This window comes from Limulus polyphemus, unplaced genomic scaffold (genome assembly GCF_000517525.1).
Source record: "Limulus polyphemus unplaced genomic scaffold, Limulus_polyphemus-2.1.2 Scaffold994, whole genome shotgun sequence".
Classification (NCBI taxonomy): domain Eukaryota; kingdom Metazoa; phylum Arthropoda; class Merostomata; order Xiphosura; family Limulidae; genus Limulus; species Limulus polyphemus.
In genome coordinates this window covers 40,882-62,359 of record NW_013666604.1, presented here as the reverse complement: position 1 = coordinate 62,359, position 21,478 = coordinate 40,882, and the positions used below count along the sequence as shown (strand labels likewise).

The window sequence follows — 21,478 nt, the reverse complement described above, 5'->3', positions numbered from 1 at the left end:
ACCAAAGTAGAGAATTTTCATATCTCGTTGGTCACATGACAATACATCTGAAGTTCTAAGTTTTTTTTTAAAGGTTTCTTTTGAAATAAAGGACTTACAACTTAGATAACTTTGAATCATAACATACATTATAATATTAATTTCATTCACATACATTGATAGTAAAGGTGTTTAATTAAATTCTAACTGTAACATTTTGACTTCCACTAAAAAGTGTTTAAAGGGGTACAAGTGGCAAAAGGATTAAAAAAGCATTTTAGAATGATAAGTAAGTTTCAGAATTTTTAATCTTAAGTTAGAAACTTGTGAAGAAGTTCTTTCTTTGTTTTCTAGGTTATATTGAAGTCATATCATGCTTTTCTTTTTTAATAGCCAAAACATGATAGATATCACACAAAATTATTTTTTTCCAAGGGTATTTAACATTTAGTTATAGGTTTTTGTAGTCCGTAATATGGCTGTCCTTTTAAACATTTTATGGTGATATTACAGCTTCCTGCAGTTTTTGATCTTATTAAAGCAACTGAGAAGTTCCCAATAACCTATGCTGATAGTATGAACACCGTTCTAGTCCAGGAGATGGAACGGTTTAATAGGTAAGATTTTATCTCAGAACAGATATTAACTGTATTATTATTATGAAAAAGGAGTATACTCCATACCCTATGATGGTTTTACAAATAAAGGTTTATTTCAAATACAGAATAATTTAACAACTAAGATTCTTCAAGGAGTTAGTGTTGTTTAAATAATATAATTGCTTGTTCTGCTTCCTAGTATGGTTTAACATATAAGTAGTTCTTTTTAATGTTTGTTAATATAATAGTTTGTGCTAAGAGATGGTTTAATATGTATGATGTAGTGTTGTTTAACACATAATGATTATAAAAACATTTGAGTGTAAATAAAGAGGATTGTAATGATATGTAATTCACACAACATCTGCTATATCCAGTGCCCTTGTGACATTTTGCCCCAAACTAGAGCCAATCAGGTCAACTGGGATACAATAGACATACTAGAAGAGTAAATGATATTTATATCATAAATTATTTGAACAATAACTGTTTTGTTGTGAACTCAAAGATTACATTGATGAAATGTGTAATTTTTAACAATTATAAGTATTTTTCATAATTAGGTTTATGACTATTATTAATATGAAATTATTTAATTATTGAAACACCAAATTGTTTATTGCTAATAATATTTATTCATTTTATATCACTTAACTTTACTAAACATTCAGAAAAACTATCACACCTGTAAGCTAGCCTTTTTTATCTCAGAGTAGATCAACTTACCACAGTATCAATGGAAGAAAACTAAATCAATAATTATAAGGACAGTGAATTGAGTACATTAAATTAAGATGATTTTGAATATGCAATTCACATGACAAGCACAACCAATATAAATTATGGTTTATTTTGAGAAATTAATGTATTTATACTTGGTGATGGTTTATACAGCAACATATTAATAGTTAATATGTTTGTACTAGTAGATGGTATGGTTTGATATGCAGTTGTTTATAAGAGTAGATAGTGTCGATTAATATATTTATATTAGAGTATGATATAACATGTAGTGGTTTATAAAAGGAGCTGTTATTGGCTAATTTAATGGTATATGCAAAGAGTTGGATGTTAATATTTAATGTGCTTATAAGAGTAAATAGTGTTGATTAATGTTGTTTATACTAGGTAACAGTATGATATAACATGTAGTGGTTTATACAAGGAGCCGTTATTGGTTAATTTAATGGTATATGTAAAGATACGTTAACATTTAATGTGTTTATACTAAGTAACAGTATGATATTACATGTAGTGGTTTATACAAGGAGCTGTTATTGGTTAATTTAATGGTATATGTAAAGATACGTTAACATTTAATGTGTTTATACTAAGTAACAGTATGATAAAACATGTAGTGGTTATACAAGGAGCTGTTATTGATTAATTTAATGGTATATGTAAAGATACGTTAACATTTAATGTGTTTATACTAGGTAACAGTATGATATTACATGTAGTGGTTTATACAAGGAGCCGTTATTGATTAATTTAATGGTATATGCAAAGAGAAGTTAATACTTAATGTGTTTATAAGAGTAGATAGTGTTGATTAATGTGTTTATACTAGTTGTTGAAGTGTTTAGAGTAATCACATTTGTTTTGTCTTGTGGTGGCCCATAACTGCATGTATCACTGCAGCCAGTTGACCATGTTCCACATATAGCCAATTTGCTTATTCAGAGGTTATTCTTAAATGTACAGAATTTGTGGTTATAAGTTATGTTCATAGCAATAAATACATATATATATCCCTTTTTTATCAGGCTACTACACTTGATTTGCACCAGTTTGCATAATCTCCAAAAAGCTGTGAAGGGTTTGGAAGTGATGTCACCTGAACTGGAAGATTTAGCACATAGTCTTCTAATGGGACGAGTTCCCAAACTATGGTTAGCAAGATCTTATCCAACACTGAAACCACTTGGAAGTTTTATCAATGATTTTTTAGAACGTCTCAACTTTCTCCAGGTAGATGGATGTTTTCATTATGTTAAGAGTATTTGTTTACTACTAAACATTGTTTAACTAAATCCACTAGAAATCACTGAAAATTCAAGCTGAAACTAGTTTTAAAACAAATATTTCACATGAATAAAGGTTTAGTTTTGTCTGTCATAGCTAGATAAGCTTCAGTATATTTTAAAGGTGTTGATGAATTATCTTGATACTCCATGATTATTTTGTGTAATGTGATCTCTTATTGTTACTCTTATGTAGACTTGAGCAAAAAATTTAATTCCTTGTATTCTTTTTTAAATAAAACTTGAATAAAGAATCTAATACAATAAATAGTAATTTTTCTGAAAGGACATTCTGATTTTAATGGTTACAACATTTTGACCCAAATTACCAGGTCATCACCAAGTAATAGTTACATTCAATGCAAAAATTTCCTAATAATAATGACCTGATAATATGGGTTAAAATTTGGTAATCATTAAAACCATAATTTTTTACTGTTATTATTGTATTTCCATTATGATACATTACCTCTACTCACATAATAGCTTTTCTTGTTAAGTGCTGCCCTCTATATGCAAATGTTTTTGCATGCTACCAGCCTTGAAACTCCTACTTACGTCATTAAAAATGTAATTCATTGCATATTCACATGTAAATTATCATGCGACAACCCTCTACCAGTGAGGGTACAACACACCCTCCTGACACACGTTACTTTCTCTATTTGATTCCACCTAACCATCACTCCTCATTAGTCAGTTATCTAGTGTAAACGTTTTAAATTTATCCTGATTTCACATGATAATTTCTTCTTTTTTTGTGCAAAGTAGTGCTTTAATATTTCTACGTTTTTTGTTTTTTTTTTACAATTTGTTCACTGTAGTTTATTGTCAAGTCAACTTACCTTTGTTTTTTTCCTACCTTTTCTCAGTCTTTGACTCAGTTTATGAACTCGGGATTGCATGTCATGACTATCACGACTTCAGCTTCCTTTTCTACTGCTTCAAATGTCATGACACAGACTTCAGAAATGGAGGTTTTGACTGAGAATTTTTTGGCCATCAATCGTTGGGAGATTGATCTTTACTTGAGATGACACTATTCTCCCAATAATGTCTGAGCTCCTCCTGTTCCTGTAGAACCCGTTCGTGACAAGGAGGATTTTGTCAGCCTTTTTACACCACCTACCTATGTCATGCATGCCCATGCCTTTCCTGAGCAATCAGCCAGGCCTCCCTCAGCCTGTTTGGAAATGATTTCTCAGGTTTGTTACGTTTTATCTGTACCCCAGTTTCTTATGATTATTTCCCTTCCTTGTTACATGCTGCCCCTTCAATCGATTACCTTGTCTTTCGTCTTTCTCCCAATATCAGGGTACATGCTGAGCATTTTGTTTCTCAATTGAGGGCTGGTGCCAACATGCCTCATCCACCACAGGCTTCTAATCATTAGGCATTGGCTTACCATCAGGCCTATCATCCCTTTCTCAACTCCCAGCAGATGGAATAACTTCTGCCTGTGTGGCGATAGATCCTGATAATCCTATATGTTTATCCTAAGCCCAGTTTTCCGCCTTCATCTTACCCTTACATCTCTTCTATGGTACCTTTCTGAGGCTCTCTACTGATCCCCTGAAGGATTTTTGGAGGATAGTCTCTTCTACAATACCTTTCTGAGATTCTCCACCAATCCCCTGAGGGGTTTTTGGAAGATACCCATTCCTTCATTAACTCCATATTGGCCCATTTATGTGGCACTATCCCTTCACATGTTGTTTCTTTGCCTTCCTCCTCCTTGTCCAGATTTGCATCTGTTCACTGATGCCTCTCTCCATGGTTGGGAGTCATGGGTCGATCACCAAGAGGCTTCCAGACAATGGTCTCAAATACAACAATCAACTTCTTGGAGCTTCTGGTAGTACAATATGTCTTGGATCATTTTCTTCCAACTATATGGACCAAACTCGTCATGATCCATTCAGAAAATTACACTGTTGTCTCCTATATAAAACACCAAGGAGGCACCCATTCTCATTTGCTTTGTGGTTAAATATTGGAACTTCTTTATTGGGCCCTCATGCTGCAGCTACATCTCAAAGCATATCATGATCCTGGTGCTTTCAATCTCGTGCTGGATTGTCTTTCTTGACCCAATTCGATTTACCCCACAGAGTGGTCCCTCAACCCGGTGGCTTTGCAATCAGTGAGGTACTCTTCATCTGAATGCTTTTGCCACTTCCCTCAACACCATGTTACCTTCTTTTTTTGGTCTCTAGTTCCTTATCCACATGCTCTGGCAGTGGATGCTATCAGTCAGGACTGTACCAACCAGTACCTTTATGCCTATCCTTCTATCTGACTCCTTCCCAGGGTAATTTTGGTCATCCATTCCACTCTGTGTCAGGTCCTTCTGATCGTTCCTTACTGGCCGGCACAACCGTGATTTCCTTTTCTCCTTCAGCTCCAAACTACCCCCTGTTACCTCTTCCTCTCACTCCATCCCTCTTCCGCCAACTTCGGTCCTTCATCCTGCCCTTCACACCCTTCGACTTCATGCCTGGCATTTATCCAGTCCCTTGTGAGGAGATCCAGATTGTCTGTTTATGTCACTTCCTTTTTAGCCCATTCTCTTCCCACTTACTCCCATGTGGTTTATCATGCTAAGTAGAATGTCTTTAAGCCACAGAGTTTCCTTTTTCGGCCAATATTCTTCTCCTTACAGATTTTCTTACCTAGCTGTTTGATCATGGGGCTTCTGTCTCTTCCATTGCAGTTTATCGAGCAGCCTTATCTAACACTTTCACTTTTCCAGATACCATGCCTTGCCTACTGTCTCCCTTTTATTGTATTCCTTCTGGATTTGTCGACCTCCTTATCAAGTGGTTCTTCCAGATTGGAATGTCAATATTGTTCTTCAGTCTCTCATGCCCCCTCTCTTAGAATCTTTGATTTCCTGTTCCCTGTATCATCTATCCTTTAATATTTATTTCCTAGTTCTTTTAGCCTGTGTGCAGTGCCAGTCTTGTATCTTTGTCATTGACATTGCACATACTGTGTTCCATTCTACATATGTTCTCATTTATCCTGATCACTCTTTCCTGCTCAAAACTTTGGCAGCTTGTGAGGGAAATTCTTCATTCACACCAATTTCTCACCTTTATTCTTGGTCTGATCTGGATAGACTTCTATGTCCTGTCTATGCACTTTGTTATTATATTGCCTGCATGACCTCCTTCTTTGGTTTCTGATCCCACATTTTCATTCCCTTGAACCCTTCTAACCATACAGGTTGGGTTGGTCAGCTTATTAGATTGGCAAATTCCTCCCTGTCTCCTTCTTCCCGCAATTTGTTCCAGATGACATTGCATCAGATACAGCACCTTACCTTTTCGCTTGTGTTTCACCTCCATCGTTCCTTGGAAGAAATTCTTCAGTCGGGCATGTAGATGAAACCTGATACGTTCATCTCCAACAACCTTTATCAGATTGCTGTTTCTTCCTCTTCGAGGTACTGCCTTCTGCCTATAGCCATCCTTCAAACATTGATTCAACTGTGACTTGCTAAGTTTCCTTTTTTTCCTATATACTATTTTTGCTTACAGAGACCTGTCTCTTTTAGGTCTAGGATCCCACTTAGTGGCGAGCATTGCCTGTCCAGATATGTTACTTATCTATCCATCCCAAAAAATCCCACAATGTACAGCTGACCATAAGTCATACAAGAGTATATTATCTGTTGCCTAGTGAACAGTTGCTCCACCTCCATATAGTGGGTCTCAGAGGTTAATGTTGTGCATTTCCAGCTCTGCTTGTCCTGCAGATTGTAGTTGCTTGGGATGTCAGTTGGTGATACAATCACCAATCTCGATGTATACCCATGGCCAATAATACATACTGTTGAGATGAGATGTTCCACAAGATCACTAGTAGGTTTTCCTTGTGGTATTTTGCTTCAACAGCCTGCTTGTTCCAGACTTGTACTAACCCTTGGACTTGCATGGGTAAAGCAAAAGAGGATTGCTGCCCAGCTCTGCTGTCCCTTTGATTTAATAAATCAAGTGTGGTCTACTTTTCAAAATAGAGTTTTAGTGGTCACCCATTGCACAGTATCCGGTGTCAGTGTTCCTCTGGACTCTCCACCACATTTCTCCCCCCCCCCCCTCCTTTCTTCTAGTGGATTATGAGAGTCCTTGCCACTTTCCAGTTTGTAGCTGCTGGTGTTGTGGACTGTCGAGGTAACCTCCTGAATGTGATCAATTCCATTTAGTAGAGAGTAGAGCAGTGATGTTCTTCCAGTGAGACCTCGTGGTTGATGTTGTGCATCCATGCACTCCGGGTTCTGTGTGGCCCTATGTTGGGGATAATGTTGCACATGAATCATGACAGTATATTCCAGAAATTAGAGTAGAGCTGCCACATTGCAGTTCACCCTTCCAATTGGGATCCCTCGTCCTACCATTGACTGGATGTCAGTTCCCACTGAGTGGTTTTGGATTTGAGTGGGACCAGTCAACATAAATCATCCCCTTCCAATTGGGATTCACACTCCATGGGTGTTCTTTGGATACTTATCTATATCCTTCACCCTCTGTGATTTTCACTGTAGGATTCCAACTATTACGTGAGTGGAAGTAAGGTAATGTATTTGAAGTTATTATTTTCCTACACTGAAAATATATTTCCAATAGGTACTTACCTCCTCTCACACTTCCCACCCTTCTTCCCAAATACCCATGCTTCGTTTCTGCCTAATCTCAAAGTGGTGGTTAGGTGGAATCAAATAGAGGGAGTAATGTGCATCAGAAGGGTGTTTCACACTCTTATTAGTGAAAGGTTGTTGCATGATAACTGACATGTGAAGATGCAAAGAATCACATTTATTATGTGGTAGGTGGAAGTTTCAAGGTTTGTGGCATGCAACAATAATTTTGCATATAAAGGGCATCACTGAACAAGAAAAGCTATTATGTGAGTATAGGTAAATACCTATTGGAAATATATTTTCAGTGTAGGAAAATAATAACTTTTGAATTTATTAATTAGTAGGTTTGTCACCAAACATTAACGACTGTAATACATATATGACAATAAATTAAAATAAATATCTGATATGTAAAACTGAACAAATCAAAATACCAATTAATGTAATTTCTTTATTTATTTCTAGTCATATTTAACAAGATGTCTTAAATAATACCCTGGTTAATGTAAAGGTCATCATTATATTTTACCACATATTTATACTTAATGTGGTTTTATGTTTTCTCTGTACAGAAATGGTATGAAGAAGGAAAACCTTCAGTCTTTTGGCTGTCTGGGTTCTACTTTACTCAAGGTTTTTTAACAGGAGCTGTCCAGAACTATGCAAGAAAATATGCTATTCCTATTGATATACTAGGCTTTGACTTTGAGGTTACTTAGTTTGTAAACTTTCTGACTGTTTGTGTATTAACTTTGTATCCTTATGAATTTCCAAAACTTTTGCTTAGTTCAAGCTGTAAAATTTTATTAATTTTGTGTCGGTACAAAAGGATTTTATTAAGTAAGTACGATTTCAGAAATGCTTCTCACTTCTCCTCAAAAAGATAGCTATTACCTCACACCACTAGAAAAAACCTTTTTGCACATACTCCAAACTTTAAACATATTAACATGTACTGAACTAGTTTATGATATAATTAGCATTATACTACAGTCCTCCACCAATAGAGAGCAATGATCTTCCATGTCAAGTAATATGTAATGAGCAAACTATGTATATCAAAGTCTCATTCTTTTCCATTAAAGTTTAAATTCACACTAACAGAATAATATCCCATTTGTATAGATACTACTTTTGATATTTCACATGTCCTCTTCAGTCCAAACATTGGAATGAAGAAGACACATAATTTCAAAACTAGTTTAGTATAATTCCATTGGTGTGGATTTAATCTTTATTGTAAATTATTTTACACAATAATGTGTATTTACTCATTCTTTTGTTTGGCATTTGAGTGATTCAGAGTGTTATTTTTTGTTATGAATGAAAAAATTTGTGTATCGTACTTATTATTTTGAACTTTAGTTAAAATTCAAAGTGTTATATATTTTTTTCTTTATTTTAAGAAAGAAAGGTACAAAATCTTAAAATCTCAGTTACACCTCCTGGTATGAATTATCATTTCCTTACATTAATGGCCTGGTGGTTAAAATACTCGACTTGCCCTGAGAGCTTATAATAGTCAATCCTACATTTTGTTAGTACAAAAGTAGCCCAAGAGTTGACAGTGAGTGGTTTTGACTAGCTGCTTTCCCTCTTATCTATCACTGCTAAATTAGGAATGGCTTGTGCAGATAGCCCTCGTTTAGATTTGCCAAAATTAAACACGAAACCTAAATGAACTCTTACACTAATTTGATTCCTTCTCATAATAAATTATGATAACTTAGGACACATATCCCACAGTCTGTGAGATAAACTTTTGTTGAAAGGAATATTCCCTGTTGTTATTAACCCAGAGTTTGAGTTTTGATAATTAATCTCAGTTTCATCATCGTAACAATGGCTAAAGCCTATGTACCATGGCCATATCAGACCTAATTAAAGCAAAAGTGATAATATTATCTATATAAATATAATAGTACTGTCTGTTGTATGTCCATATAAGTACTTCATAGTATGTGAATGGATCTTCACCAAAATTGGTATGGAAGTTCATTAGGTCCATGAAAGGGTACATTAAAATTTTCAGTTTTGCAGTTTTTATGGGCGTTTTTTACCACTACTTTGCCCCCTGTAGATGGATCTTCACCAAATTTTTTATGAAGGTTCATTGGGTCCATGGGGAGATGCATACAAATTTTCAATTTTGTGTTTTTTACAACTACTTCTCCCCCTGTAGGTGTAGGTGAATCTTCACCACATTTGGCATGAAGGTTTGTTAAGTCCATGGGAAGAAACATACAAATTTTCAGTTTTGCATTTTTTTGTTTTTATGAGCGTTTGTGCCTTTTTTACCACTACTTCGCCCCCTGGAGATGGATATTCACCACATTTGACTTGAAGGTTTGTTGGGTCCATGCAGAGTTCCATGCAAAGTTGTAGTTTCACATTTTGTGTTTTGCAGTTTTTATGGGCATTTTTTACAATTACATGTAAGGGAAGCAACTTTTAATGTCCTCAGTTATCTTTTCATTAATCATGAATTTACATAACTTCCATCCAGGGAACAGATATTTCAGCTAGTTATAAAATTTAATTACAAGGTCTTATGCAGATATTGAAAGAATTGTGGACAGGGGAAGAAGAGTCAGAAGTGAGGGACACATACCAGTTACCAGTACATGTTAGACCTTAGAAAATGACTGGAGGAGACCTGTCAACTCATTCAAGAAAGTTTGTATGCAGCTCAAGGCAGTGAGAAGCACTTCTATGAAAAGACGACCAGGGATCAACATTCCAAGGTCAGCCAGAACATCTTGGTTCTGCTAACTACAGACAATAACAACCTCACCCTACATTGGAAAGGGCCTTATGAAGTGCAGGAAGTGGTCAACAGAATGGACTATAAAATGAAAGTGGATGAGAAGACCATGATCTACCATGACAGTCTATTGAAGAGGTACTAAGTGAGGAAGGAAGACCTAATAGGTGTAGCTATTGAGGCACAGATGGGCATTGCAAGTGTAGCTCTCATGGATGTAGAACCAGAAGACAGTGACTTTGTCATAGAAGACCTACTAGACTGGGTGGAGATGAAACATACAAAGACCTCAACATCAGTGAAGAACTTACTGGCAAAAGAAGAAAGATCTGCAAGTTCTACTGTGCCAGTATGCAGACGTCTTCACAGATAGAGCAGGCAAGATAGACCTTGTGCAACTCAAGACTGAGACTATAACTAGAAATTCTGTTAAAGTGAAGCCCTATCAGATGCTCTATGCAATGAGAGACTTGATCAAGCAAGAGATCAAAGTAATGTTAGAAGCTGGAATCGTTGAATCTTAGAATTCAGCCTACTGTTTATCAGTGGTAATCATGAAGAAGAGGGACAGCTCAAACCACTTCTACATAAGTTTTCTGGAAACTGAACCTTGTGACAAAGTTCGTCTCTGAACCTATGGGCAAACCAAAGGTTATCATAGCAAAATTAGACAGAGCCAATTTCTTTACCAAGATTGACCTCATTAAAGGTTGTTGGTAGATCCCGATGGAGACAGAATCTAAAAAGACAGCATTTGTGACACCAGATGGATGCTACTAATTCAAGAGGATGCCATTTGAGTTAGTCAACTCAACAGCAACATTCAACCACATGATGAGAAAGACATTGCACAAGATCACCAACATTGAACATTATGTGGAAGACATTCTAACCCACATAGCCAGATAGTAAGATCACCTGAAGAAAATCAGAGAGCTGTTTGGGCAAGTGAGGGCAGCAGATCTGACCATCAGGCCATCTAAGTGCTACATCAATTATTCTGTGCTTTACTTTGTTGGATACAAGGTGGATGACTAACAGATAGCCATGGAAAAGTAGAAGCTAACCCGCATACAATATGCACCAGCTTAGACGACCAAGCAGCAAGTCAGATCCTTTGTGAGATTAGCAGGATACTATAGGAAGTTCATGCCAAACTATGCTGAAGTTGCTGCATCACTGACTGACCTGACCAAGAAAGGCCAATCCAACGAGGTGACGTGGAAACAACCATAGCAGATGGCATTCCAGAAGTTGAAGAATATGTTAGAAAGTTAACCAATCCTTAAAATGCTAGACTACAACAAACTGTTCATTGTTCAGGCCAATGCATCAGACATTGGAATTGGAGCACTACTTCTGCAAGAACGTGTAGACGGACTGTTTCCTGTAACTTACATCAGTAAAAAGCTGTTGAGTAGTGAGAAGAACTATTTTATGATTGAATGAGAATGTCTGGCCATTATATTTGCCATCAGAAATTCCAGAACCACCTCTACAGGAAGGGGTTCATCATCCAGATGGACCACAGTTCCTTGCATACATCCAGAGGTGTAAAATCAACAGTGTGAGGATCATGAGGTAACCGTTGTACCTCCAGAACTACCAGGTTTTGCATTGAAGCCATGAAGGGGACTGCAAATGTTGGTAAAGACTGTATAAGTAGACTTTGGGCAGGAATTGGAAATAGTATTTGTATATAGTATGAAAAATATTTTAAATTTATTTCTTGAAAATGGGCTTAGTGTTAGATGTACACAACTGTTTTAATTTAAGTAGAGCATGTGTTCTTAAATTTAGTTGTTTTTAGAGCAATAATATATCACAGATTTGTTTACGCAACAGTGCACAAATCATACATTGCTTAGCTCAGTTGTTGTGAATTGACACTTGTATTATTGAATCATGTTACGAGAACATTCTAAGTTTTTCTCCTTGTTTTAATTGACTATTATTGCATCATAATATTTCATAGTGTGTAGAATGTTATAAGCCCCTATTTGGTGGTGATTTTTAAAATGAAATTATTACAGATATTGTATTGTACTAACAGAGTAGAGAAGAATAATTTGTCTTGTCAAACTATATTCTAAAGTAACTGAACCAGCCTGTGTAGACTTTGATGAAAAAGAGACAATTATTTAAAGCTCTGGATACAGCTGTGATAACCAACAGTGTAACGAACATTTGTATGTATGTTTCATTGTTTTTAATATATTAATTTAAAACAAGTGGATTGTGGGCTATTTTTTTTTATTGTCAAAATTTATTGCTAACTAATCACAGACACCTACTGTAAAGAATCCAGCCCATACATATATAAAAACTTGTCACCTCAGTTTGGTTGTCAAAGCTCTTACAAATTGAAGTTCAAACCTTCAGCCACATGTTACCCATGCCATCTTTCTCTTATAATGTATTTTTTCTTCTTTTTGTTTGTAGGAGACATCACTCTAATATTTTTACTTTGGACACCCTCAAACTGCTCTTTCCTTCTTAAGACTTGGTGTGTTTGGAAGGGTGATTGAATGTTTTTTTTCCATAACCCTCTCTTCCATTTTTATCTATATGATCATTCATACCACAGTCATCTTCTTAGAGCAATTTACTGTTGTCTTGCTTACACTGTTCCCTTTCAAGGCAATCAACATGGTTTTTTGTGTTTTTTTGCTGTGGGATTTCTCTTCTTTTTGTCATTTATCTACTCCTCCATGGGAAATGACGCATTTTGTTTTTTTGATGTCATATCCCATAAAATTTATCATCTCTTGAATCTGGTTGTCGATATCCTTTGGATATGATACTGCAGGTAGTATATAGATGATCCCTGACATCTTTGTGTCACATTCCTCACACAAGATTACAACTTCTTCTGTCTCTGGGTTTTATCTCTATCCAGTCTCCATTCTTCAATCTTCCAAATGCCTCTTAAGAGATGAGTTGTTGATTTTTCCTTTTTCTTGCAACTACCTCAAACTATAATAAAATAGGAGGATGATATAGAGATTTTCTTTTCAGGTTGGTGTAATTCTACTGGTGTGAGACACACCCATCTCTCAGAAGCTGTGCTGGAGTGTTTATCTGGAAGTGTTGGTACAGACCACCCCCCCCATCCCCTACACTAAGAACTAGACTGTTCCCAGTGGTTATACCAACTGATTGGGTCTTGTGTTATCCTTGGAAAGCAGATTTAAGAAGATTCATTCTTGCACCTGCTTCATTTGGTATTTCATCTCAGTATTCCTGATGTACTGTATGGCTTGACTTATTGCCCTAGCCACACTACTCATACATGTTTCCCCAACACCCTTGATATATACAAGCCAGTTGAGCAGCCATTACATTCTGTCCATCTGTGTAACACTTTAGCACCATGTAGGAGGATTTTTGAAGCACATTTTGCTCTACTTACACCAGTACTGGGCATAGAGTATTTCCTACATTAGACGGATGCACTGAATGATGCCATACTAGGTCACTCCCTATAAAATGTGGCACACTCCATGAGTTTTCCATTTCTTTTTTTATATTTTCAGAAAGTAGCTGATTTTATTAAATTCTATTTTTACACAAGTTCTTCCACCACATTATCAGTGAAATTGAGAGGTGAGTAGCATTCCTTAAGATTACATTTTCTTTACCTCTCCACAGAAACACCAACCTTTTCTCCTCATCTTTCAGTGTGTCTGTTTTGCTTCAATAGCATTTCAGCTGCTGGAGTGTCCCTTTCAAAAGTGGAGACTGGAAAAATGGTTTTATCTACTTGTATTTTTGCTTCTATCTCCATTAAGTTGATTTATTTATTGTTGATAGATCTCCCTTTACATCACATAAAAGTGATCTCACAGCTGGTATAAATTATGTCACCAAATGACATCAGGTCTAACAACCACTACATGAGACTAGTCCAGTCTTGTCTGTTATCACTCCAGGTATCCACTTCTTCCCCATTGATAATTATAAACAGGCAAACCTTGTTCAATGTGAAAATATCTTTCTTTAGTCCTTGATTACTCATGCAATACCTTATAATTCTGATTCTTCACTACCTGCAAAACATCTCTAGTGTTAAAAGATCCAATCATGAGAGAATGTTGTGTTTGAGAAACAGCACAAAAAAGAATCATTAGTTGTTGAAGTAGACCAGCTAAACAGTCATCCAATTTCTGATGGATAATACTGTCTCCTTTTGCTGCCTTTAGTGTGTGTTTTTTTTTCAGTTTGGACAAAACTTCCAGTTACTGGCTAGGTGCTATGGTGAAATATATCTAACACCAATGACTTTCAAGAATAGTTCAAATTTCTTGCAGGTGGAATGTTTGTATCATTGTAGATCAACACATCAGCTGCTCTTTAACTTGTTTAAATGTTTTGTCACAGTCCCATGGTTTATCCTTACAAATCAATACACTCAAAGGGTGGGTCTAGTAATTTAACAGTCCCATAAATGGTTACTGTCTCTTTGTCTGGTGACATAAGTAAGCTAAATCAATTACAATCCTGGATACTCCAAATATGTCTTTAAAAATTGAGATTTGTCCTTCTGAACATTGAAACTGTACTTTCTGGCTTTGTAACAATTTGTCAAGGTTCTTGAAGTGGCAACATCATTTCTACCTATCATTAGGATATTATCAAGTTAACAGTGAATGCTAGACAGACCTTGAAAAACCTAGTCTGGAACATTGTTGGGACTGAAGTAATTCCAAATGGTAACCATTTGTAAGAGTTCAGATTTTTTTACATAATGATTGTCTGTAACATCCTTGAGTTTTCCTTCACTGTTATTTAAAGGTAAGTATTAGATAAATACAACTTGCTGAGATGCTGGTATCTAGCCAAGGATGCAAAAAGCTATTTAGTGTGTAGTATAGGTTTTATACACGGCACTGACTTCAGTTTAACTTTAAAGTTACCATAGATCCTTACAGACTATCTTTATTTTAATACAGATACTATTGGAGTTACCCAGTCACTACACTTCACTGGTGACAAAACTGTGGTTTCCACCAAATTGTTCAGTTCTACATTAATATATGGCTTTATTGTATATTGCACAGTAACATGGATTCCTAGAACTTCAAAAAGGCAATCACTATAACACTGAAATTGTGTTTTATTTCTTGCCAGTTAAGTTTTATTTTCTTTATGACTGAGGAATAGTCTCCATCAACCAGTTACAGTTTGAATAGTTCATTATGCACATTCAATTTCACTTTTACTACAGTTATACTTCATGGTACCACTTCTTCATCAGATTGGAAAACTACTGAAAATGGAACTTTGTAGAAGAGGTGTTGCAGTCACTTTGGTTTCATGCAAAACATATCAAGAAATGTTGAGTAATACCATATTGCAAGACACCAGTTAACCCTTATAAAAGTACACTCTAAGAATCAGTACATACAATGAAAATTCAGTGTCAGTATCAGTGTTTGACTTATCATTAACTTTTACTGGTGTACACCTTTATTTTTGTAGTTATCAACCATCCTACTCTTTACAATGTAATCTTTACTAGTATTATTCAAACTTGCAAAGCTTTTCACTTGATAATAATGGTTTAAATTTAAAGCAGCACTTGGTTTTGTGACTTCTATGCAGACTCTACAGCTTTCCTCAAGTTATCTTCTAATAAAAGTTGTTTCTGATACCTTTCACTTTTCAATACACAGATCAATCTATCTCTCAGTGTGCTGAACCCAACTAATTTCTTTAATACTGCCACTTATTGCACAGTTTTCTTCCCCCTTCTTCTTGATTTTGGTCATAAAAACAAAAACTTTTAGCCCTTTTGATGAGTTTAAGTGGAAAATGTGTTTGTCACATTGCAATATCTCATTGTAGCATTTATTACCATAGTTCTGTGCTTCTTAACTTTCTTTTGGAACAGAATTTACTATTATAGTATACAAATCATTCAGCATTCATTGTATACTCTTTGAAATTTTCATAAAATCCATAAATATTTTGATAGTTGCCACCACAATTCTTTAATCTGATTTTCATAGTACCCCTAATAGCCTCTTTTGCACTTGAAAAGTTAGCACAAACTCATTAAAATACATAAATAAAAATTGTAAAAGATGCTCATTGCCATATTACGTTGTGCTTATAAATAATGCTTATCATTTTTAGTGGTCAGAGTATTGTTGGTTGTAAATTTGAATTGTAAAGTAAAATAAAAGTAAAACTGAATAATAAATAATCATCATCTAAGTGGTCAAACTATTGTTGGTTGGAAAGTGTAAAGTAAAGTAAAAGTAAAAACTGAAGAAAATGCTCATTATCTAGGTGATCATAATATTTTTAGTTGTAAAGTTGATGTGTAAAGTAAAGTAAAAACCACAGAATAAATTATCCTCATCTAAGTAGTCAAACTATTGTTGGTTGGAAAGTGTAAAGTAAAGTAAAAGTAAAAACTGAAGAAAATGCTCATTATCTAGGTGATCATAATATTTTTAGTTGTAAAGTTGATGTGTAAAGTAAAGTAAAAACCACAGAATAAATTATTATCATCTAAGTGGTCAAACTATTGTTGGTTGGAAAGTGTAAAGTAAAGTAAAAGTAAAAACTGAAGAAAATGCTCATTATCTAGGTGATCATAATATTTTTAGTTGTAAAGTTGATGTGTAAAGTAAAGTAAAAACCAAAGAATAAATTATCATCATCTAGGTGGTAATACTGTTGTTGGTTGTAAAGTTGAAATTTCAATAACAATGTTTAGAGACAACAAGGGACCTATTGGTCCATCTAGGCTGTCCATCCTTTAAACTAAACTAAAACTATTAATTAAAAAGAAAAACCTCAGAGCCAGCCCTTATCATTCATATAGTTATCAAGCTTTATTCTAAACTCACTTAAATTTACTGCCTCAACAACATCCAAAGGCCAATCACCCTGTTAGCTGAAGATGACTCCTACCCCTGCCAAAATTTATATTTGTGTCCCCTAGTCCTATCATTCTCACCATTAAGTATGAAAAAAGATGATACATCAACACTGTCAGTTTCCTTAACAATCTTAAACATCTCAATCAGATCCCCTCTAACTCTTTTTTTTTTTCAAGAGAAAACTTTAGATATCCTAACCTCTTCTTGTATGCACCATTCTAGTAGCCCTCCTCTGAACAATTCAATGTCCTTCCTAAGGTAAGGAGCCCAAGACTGGACACACTATCGAAATATGGCCTAATCAGTGACCTATACAATGAAATTATCACCTCTTTAGACTTGGATCCAATATCTCTGTAGATACAACCTAAAATCCTATTTGCCCTACCACTAGCAACAGCACACTTCTTGGACGGCTTAAGAGACTGATCAACTATTACATCAAGGTCCCTTTCTTTCAAGACACAGTTAAGGTTATTCCCATCCAAATTACACTTATAATTCAAATTATGATAATCCATGTGCCTTATCATGCATTTATTATAATTAAAACCCATCTGCCATTTATTTGCCCAACTAACTAAATGATCTAAATAGTTTTGTAAAGCAGCAGCATCCTCCTGACAGCTAGCAACACCCAAGATCTTAATAACATCAGCAAATTAAAGTAATTTATTGACTATTCCTTCATTTATGTCATTGATGTAAATCAAAAAGAGCAAAGGTCCTGAGGTACCCCACTTGTGACATTAGTCCAATTTGACTGAACTCCATTTATAACAGCCATCTGCTTTCTTCCATCCAGCCACTCTTCTATCCAATTAGCTAACTTGTGTCCCAAACCTATAAAGAGAATATCTTACAAGCCTTTTTATGTGGCAATTTGTCAAATGCTTTCTGAAAATCCAGCTACATCAAAGCTACACCCTTAACCTGAGAATGTCAGATTTGTGAGGCAAGATTTTCCTGTAGTGAAACCATGTTGACTATCCAATAAAATTCTGAACTTTGTTAAATGAATTTGTAAAATATCTTTTATCAGACATTCAAAACTTTTTCCCACAACTCATGTAAGACTAATAGGCCTATAATTACTGGAAATTTTTTTATAATCTCCCTTGAAATGAGGAGTACCATTAGCCAACTTCTAATCCCCTGGCACCTGCCCACTATTTAAGGATTTACAAAAAATAGTAGCATTTTAAGTGGCTCACATATGCAATCCTTAACCTCCTTCAAAACTGTTGAGGAAATATTATCTGGCCCGGGAAACTTATCGTTCTTTAAATTTCCAAATTTTTTCTTAACGAGCTCAGAATTAATGTGATCATCTTGTTTCCATCTATCAGCTGTTCAGAATGAGAAATATTGCTTAAATCTTCATTAGTAAAAACTGAAGAAAAAGCAGAATTTGATAATCCAGCCATCTCATAATCATCAGATATGAGCCTTTCTTTATCATCCCTCAAGGGTCCTACCCCAACCTAATATTTTGTTTACTCATAATGTACTAAAATCCTTACTATTAATTTCTACATTTTCTGTCAACCTTTTTTTTAATACCCATCCTTTTAGATGTGCTAATTTTCTGTTGGACCAACATTTCTTGATCTTCTATAATCTTCTAAAATCTCCCATCATACCAGTCAAGTAAAGTAAACATAAAAACTGAAGAAAAAATACTCATCATCTGGGTGGTAATGCTGTTGATGTGTAAAGTAAAAACTGAAAATGAAGCAAACATGATCAATAGAGGTAGGAGATGAAACACTGAAAAAATGAACAAGACTTCACTTGCAACTCTTGGTGCTTTCAAGTTTAAAGTTAACGTGACTGAAAATTGCATTTACAGAGCACCTTCTCTCTGCCCAGTCAAAAGATTGGATCACAAAAATCCGGAAGTGCCTCTGCTCCATGTAAAAAATCATAAACCAGTTGCACAAGATAAAGTAGAATACAATACATGATAGATAAGTTTTTAACTGGACCACCTACATAAAGTAATGGCTCAAGATAAATCTATAAACAATGTAAAGTAGGATACAATACATGAAACAATTGATAGGTTCTTTGACTAAACCTGCTACAAAACAAGTAACATCCTGAGCTAAATCTACACATAAGAAAAGGTAGGATAGGATTCACAAAACAGTAGATAAGTTTTTCACTTCAGATTATTGGAAAGTCAGATGTATAGTATTTGCATGCTACAAAACTAATAATCTTTGTTGATATATTATTCTGTTTATGGTCAACTAGAATTTTTGTGGTGTAAATTTATTACAAAGCAAAGATTATCACAACTATTTTTAGTTGGTGGTTTTTAAATATTAAGTTTTGTAGACTTGTTATTATCTATAACCTGTACAGATGAACCTAATTTTGTGAGATAAACTTCTTCTTTGTAGATTTTAAACAAGGACAATTATGCTGAACCCCCTGAAGATGGAGCATACATTAATGGTCTTTTTCTGGATGGAGCAAGATGGGATCAAGATCTGTAAGAAATTTCACTACTTAAGATAGATATATCTCACATTATATTTTTCATTACTATTTATTTTAATGTTTTTTTTTTTCCTTTGTATTAATATTGAATAAATACTAGTGTTTTATACTGAAAAATAAATTTTGTAAGTTGTCATGTCTCTAGGAATGTGCAATCTAATAAAGAACCAATTTGCAAAGTGACAGTTAATACTTAAATATGTAATGCCACTTACAAGTATATGCAATTAGTATTTCTTTTTAAATTATTATAAGACAATTTAAAAAAAAAAATCAAGTATTGCTACAAAATATGTATATGTAACATTGTAGATGTCAATTAGAGGAGCAGTTTCCCAAAGTGTTATGGAGTCAAATGCCTGTTATCTGGCTTAAGCCAACTCCAAAAAATAATATTCATGACAAAGGAAGATACAAGTAAGTGCATTTTAATACAAAACTAAACCCGTTGTTTATAAATATAGTCAAATGAAATTATACCATTAACTAATGTTTAACATTGTTACAACAGAGGCAGCAATATTTTGTCAAACTTGGAGATAAATGTACTCAAAAGATGAAATCTGACCAGACTCAATCTCTGGTTGAGAATACTTATACTGAGAATAATAGGAAGTTCTAGGTGATTTAGCATCAATGTATACCTTTTTGTTCATGTTTAGTCTTAATAGTAATCTATAATATTTTTAAGTCTTTTCCTATTTAACTGTATTTAAATATATATTCAGACTAAATAAATTCTGAAAGTGGATGTTACACTGAGTCTTGTATATTGAAGATCTTCTGGCTGAATGGTTGACCACATGATTAACTTTTCCTTACAGCATTTCTTCATATTCAAATTCAAACTTTTAAATATGCCTCACGTCTGTAAACAATATCTAGTGCTATTAACTCATCATTTTAAATTGAAAACGTTAATTTTTATTGGAAATAATTCTCAATTCTGCTAGGAAATTGAGTTTTAAAATAAACAAATATTAAAAAATAAGTTAAAGTTTATTATTTTGTCTTTTTAGATGTCCTTTGTATAAGACAAGTGAACGAAAAGGAACCTTGTCTACAACTGGTCATTCTACTAACTTTGTATTACCTATCCTTCTACCTACACAACTACCCCCTCAACATTGGATCAGACGAGGTGCTGCACTACTATGTCAACTAGACAGCTAAAAAATTTCAGTTTAAAAATATAAAATTCATTGCCATAGAAGAACCAAAGTTTTTCTTGAAGTCTATCTTTTAATTTGATATATGTTTGTTTAAATATTCATATAACTTATAGCTAATATGTTCACTTGTAAAAATACAAGAACGGAAGTATAAAGATTATTCATACTTTTTTATGATTTCTTAAATAGTTGATTTTCATACTATTGATACTTTATAGAGTATCCTCAGAAATAATGATCCAACAATCATTAAAGGCAGTGAACTTTCTTGGGTACACAAAAACAAAACTGTATTTTCTGGTGAAATTACAACTCTGAGATTTATCTGTTGTTGGATTTATAAAAGTATAGAAACACTTGGTACTAACTGTAAAATGAGCTAGGGTCCCTTGTGATATGCTTGTTGCCAGTTTAAGTTTGTATTTATCATCCAATTAAGGGTGGTTAACAATGGTTATTTTATTAATATTAGCATTAAGTTTAAATAACCAAATTAAATATATATATAGCTACACATTTGGGCATTGAGGAACAGTGATGAAATGAAGATAGACATATTTGAGTATGGAGCTGTAGGAAATCAACCACATTTTCACATATATAATTTAAAGATAATAAGGTACCTTTTGGTCCATCTAGGCCATCCACTAAACTTTAAAAATAAAACAATCAGAGCCAAATCTTATCATTATAATATTTATCAAGCCTTAATTCTCTTGAATTAACTGCATCCACCACATCTGAAGGCAACCCATTCCAAAAGCCAACCTCTCTTTTATAAAAATAAAGCTGTCTTAGCTGATGGTGACTCACATCATGTATAAATTTATATATGTGTCCCCTAATCCTACCATTCTTACAATTAAGTATCTTAACCTGTCCTCATATGACAACCAT

The 21,478-nt window shown here is 34.4% G+C and overlaps 1 protein-coding gene across 1 annotated transcript in view; it reads left to right on the top strand.

Annotated features, from left to right (window-relative positions):
* LOC106461591 (dynein heavy chain 7, axonemal-like) overlaps positions 1 to 21,234 on the top strand; it is a 239,815-nt gene extending 218,581 nt beyond the window's left edge. Inside the window, exons 62-67 of the mRNA XM_022388600.1 lie at positions 493 to 596; positions 2,345 to 2,549; positions 7,817 to 7,954; positions 19,310 to 19,401; positions 19,722 to 19,826; positions 20,429 to 21,234. Coding sequence (XP_022244308.1) covers positions 493 to 596; positions 2,345 to 2,549; positions 7,817 to 7,954; positions 19,310 to 19,401; positions 19,722 to 19,826; positions 20,429 to 20,582 — 798 coding nt within the window. The 3' untranslated portion in view covers positions 20,583 to 21,234. The remainder of the gene's footprint in view (positions 1 to 492; positions 597 to 2,344; positions 2,550 to 7,816; positions 7,955 to 19,309; positions 19,402 to 19,721; positions 19,827 to 20,428) is intronic.
* The last annotated feature ends 244 nt before the right edge of the window (positions 21,235 to 21,478 follow it).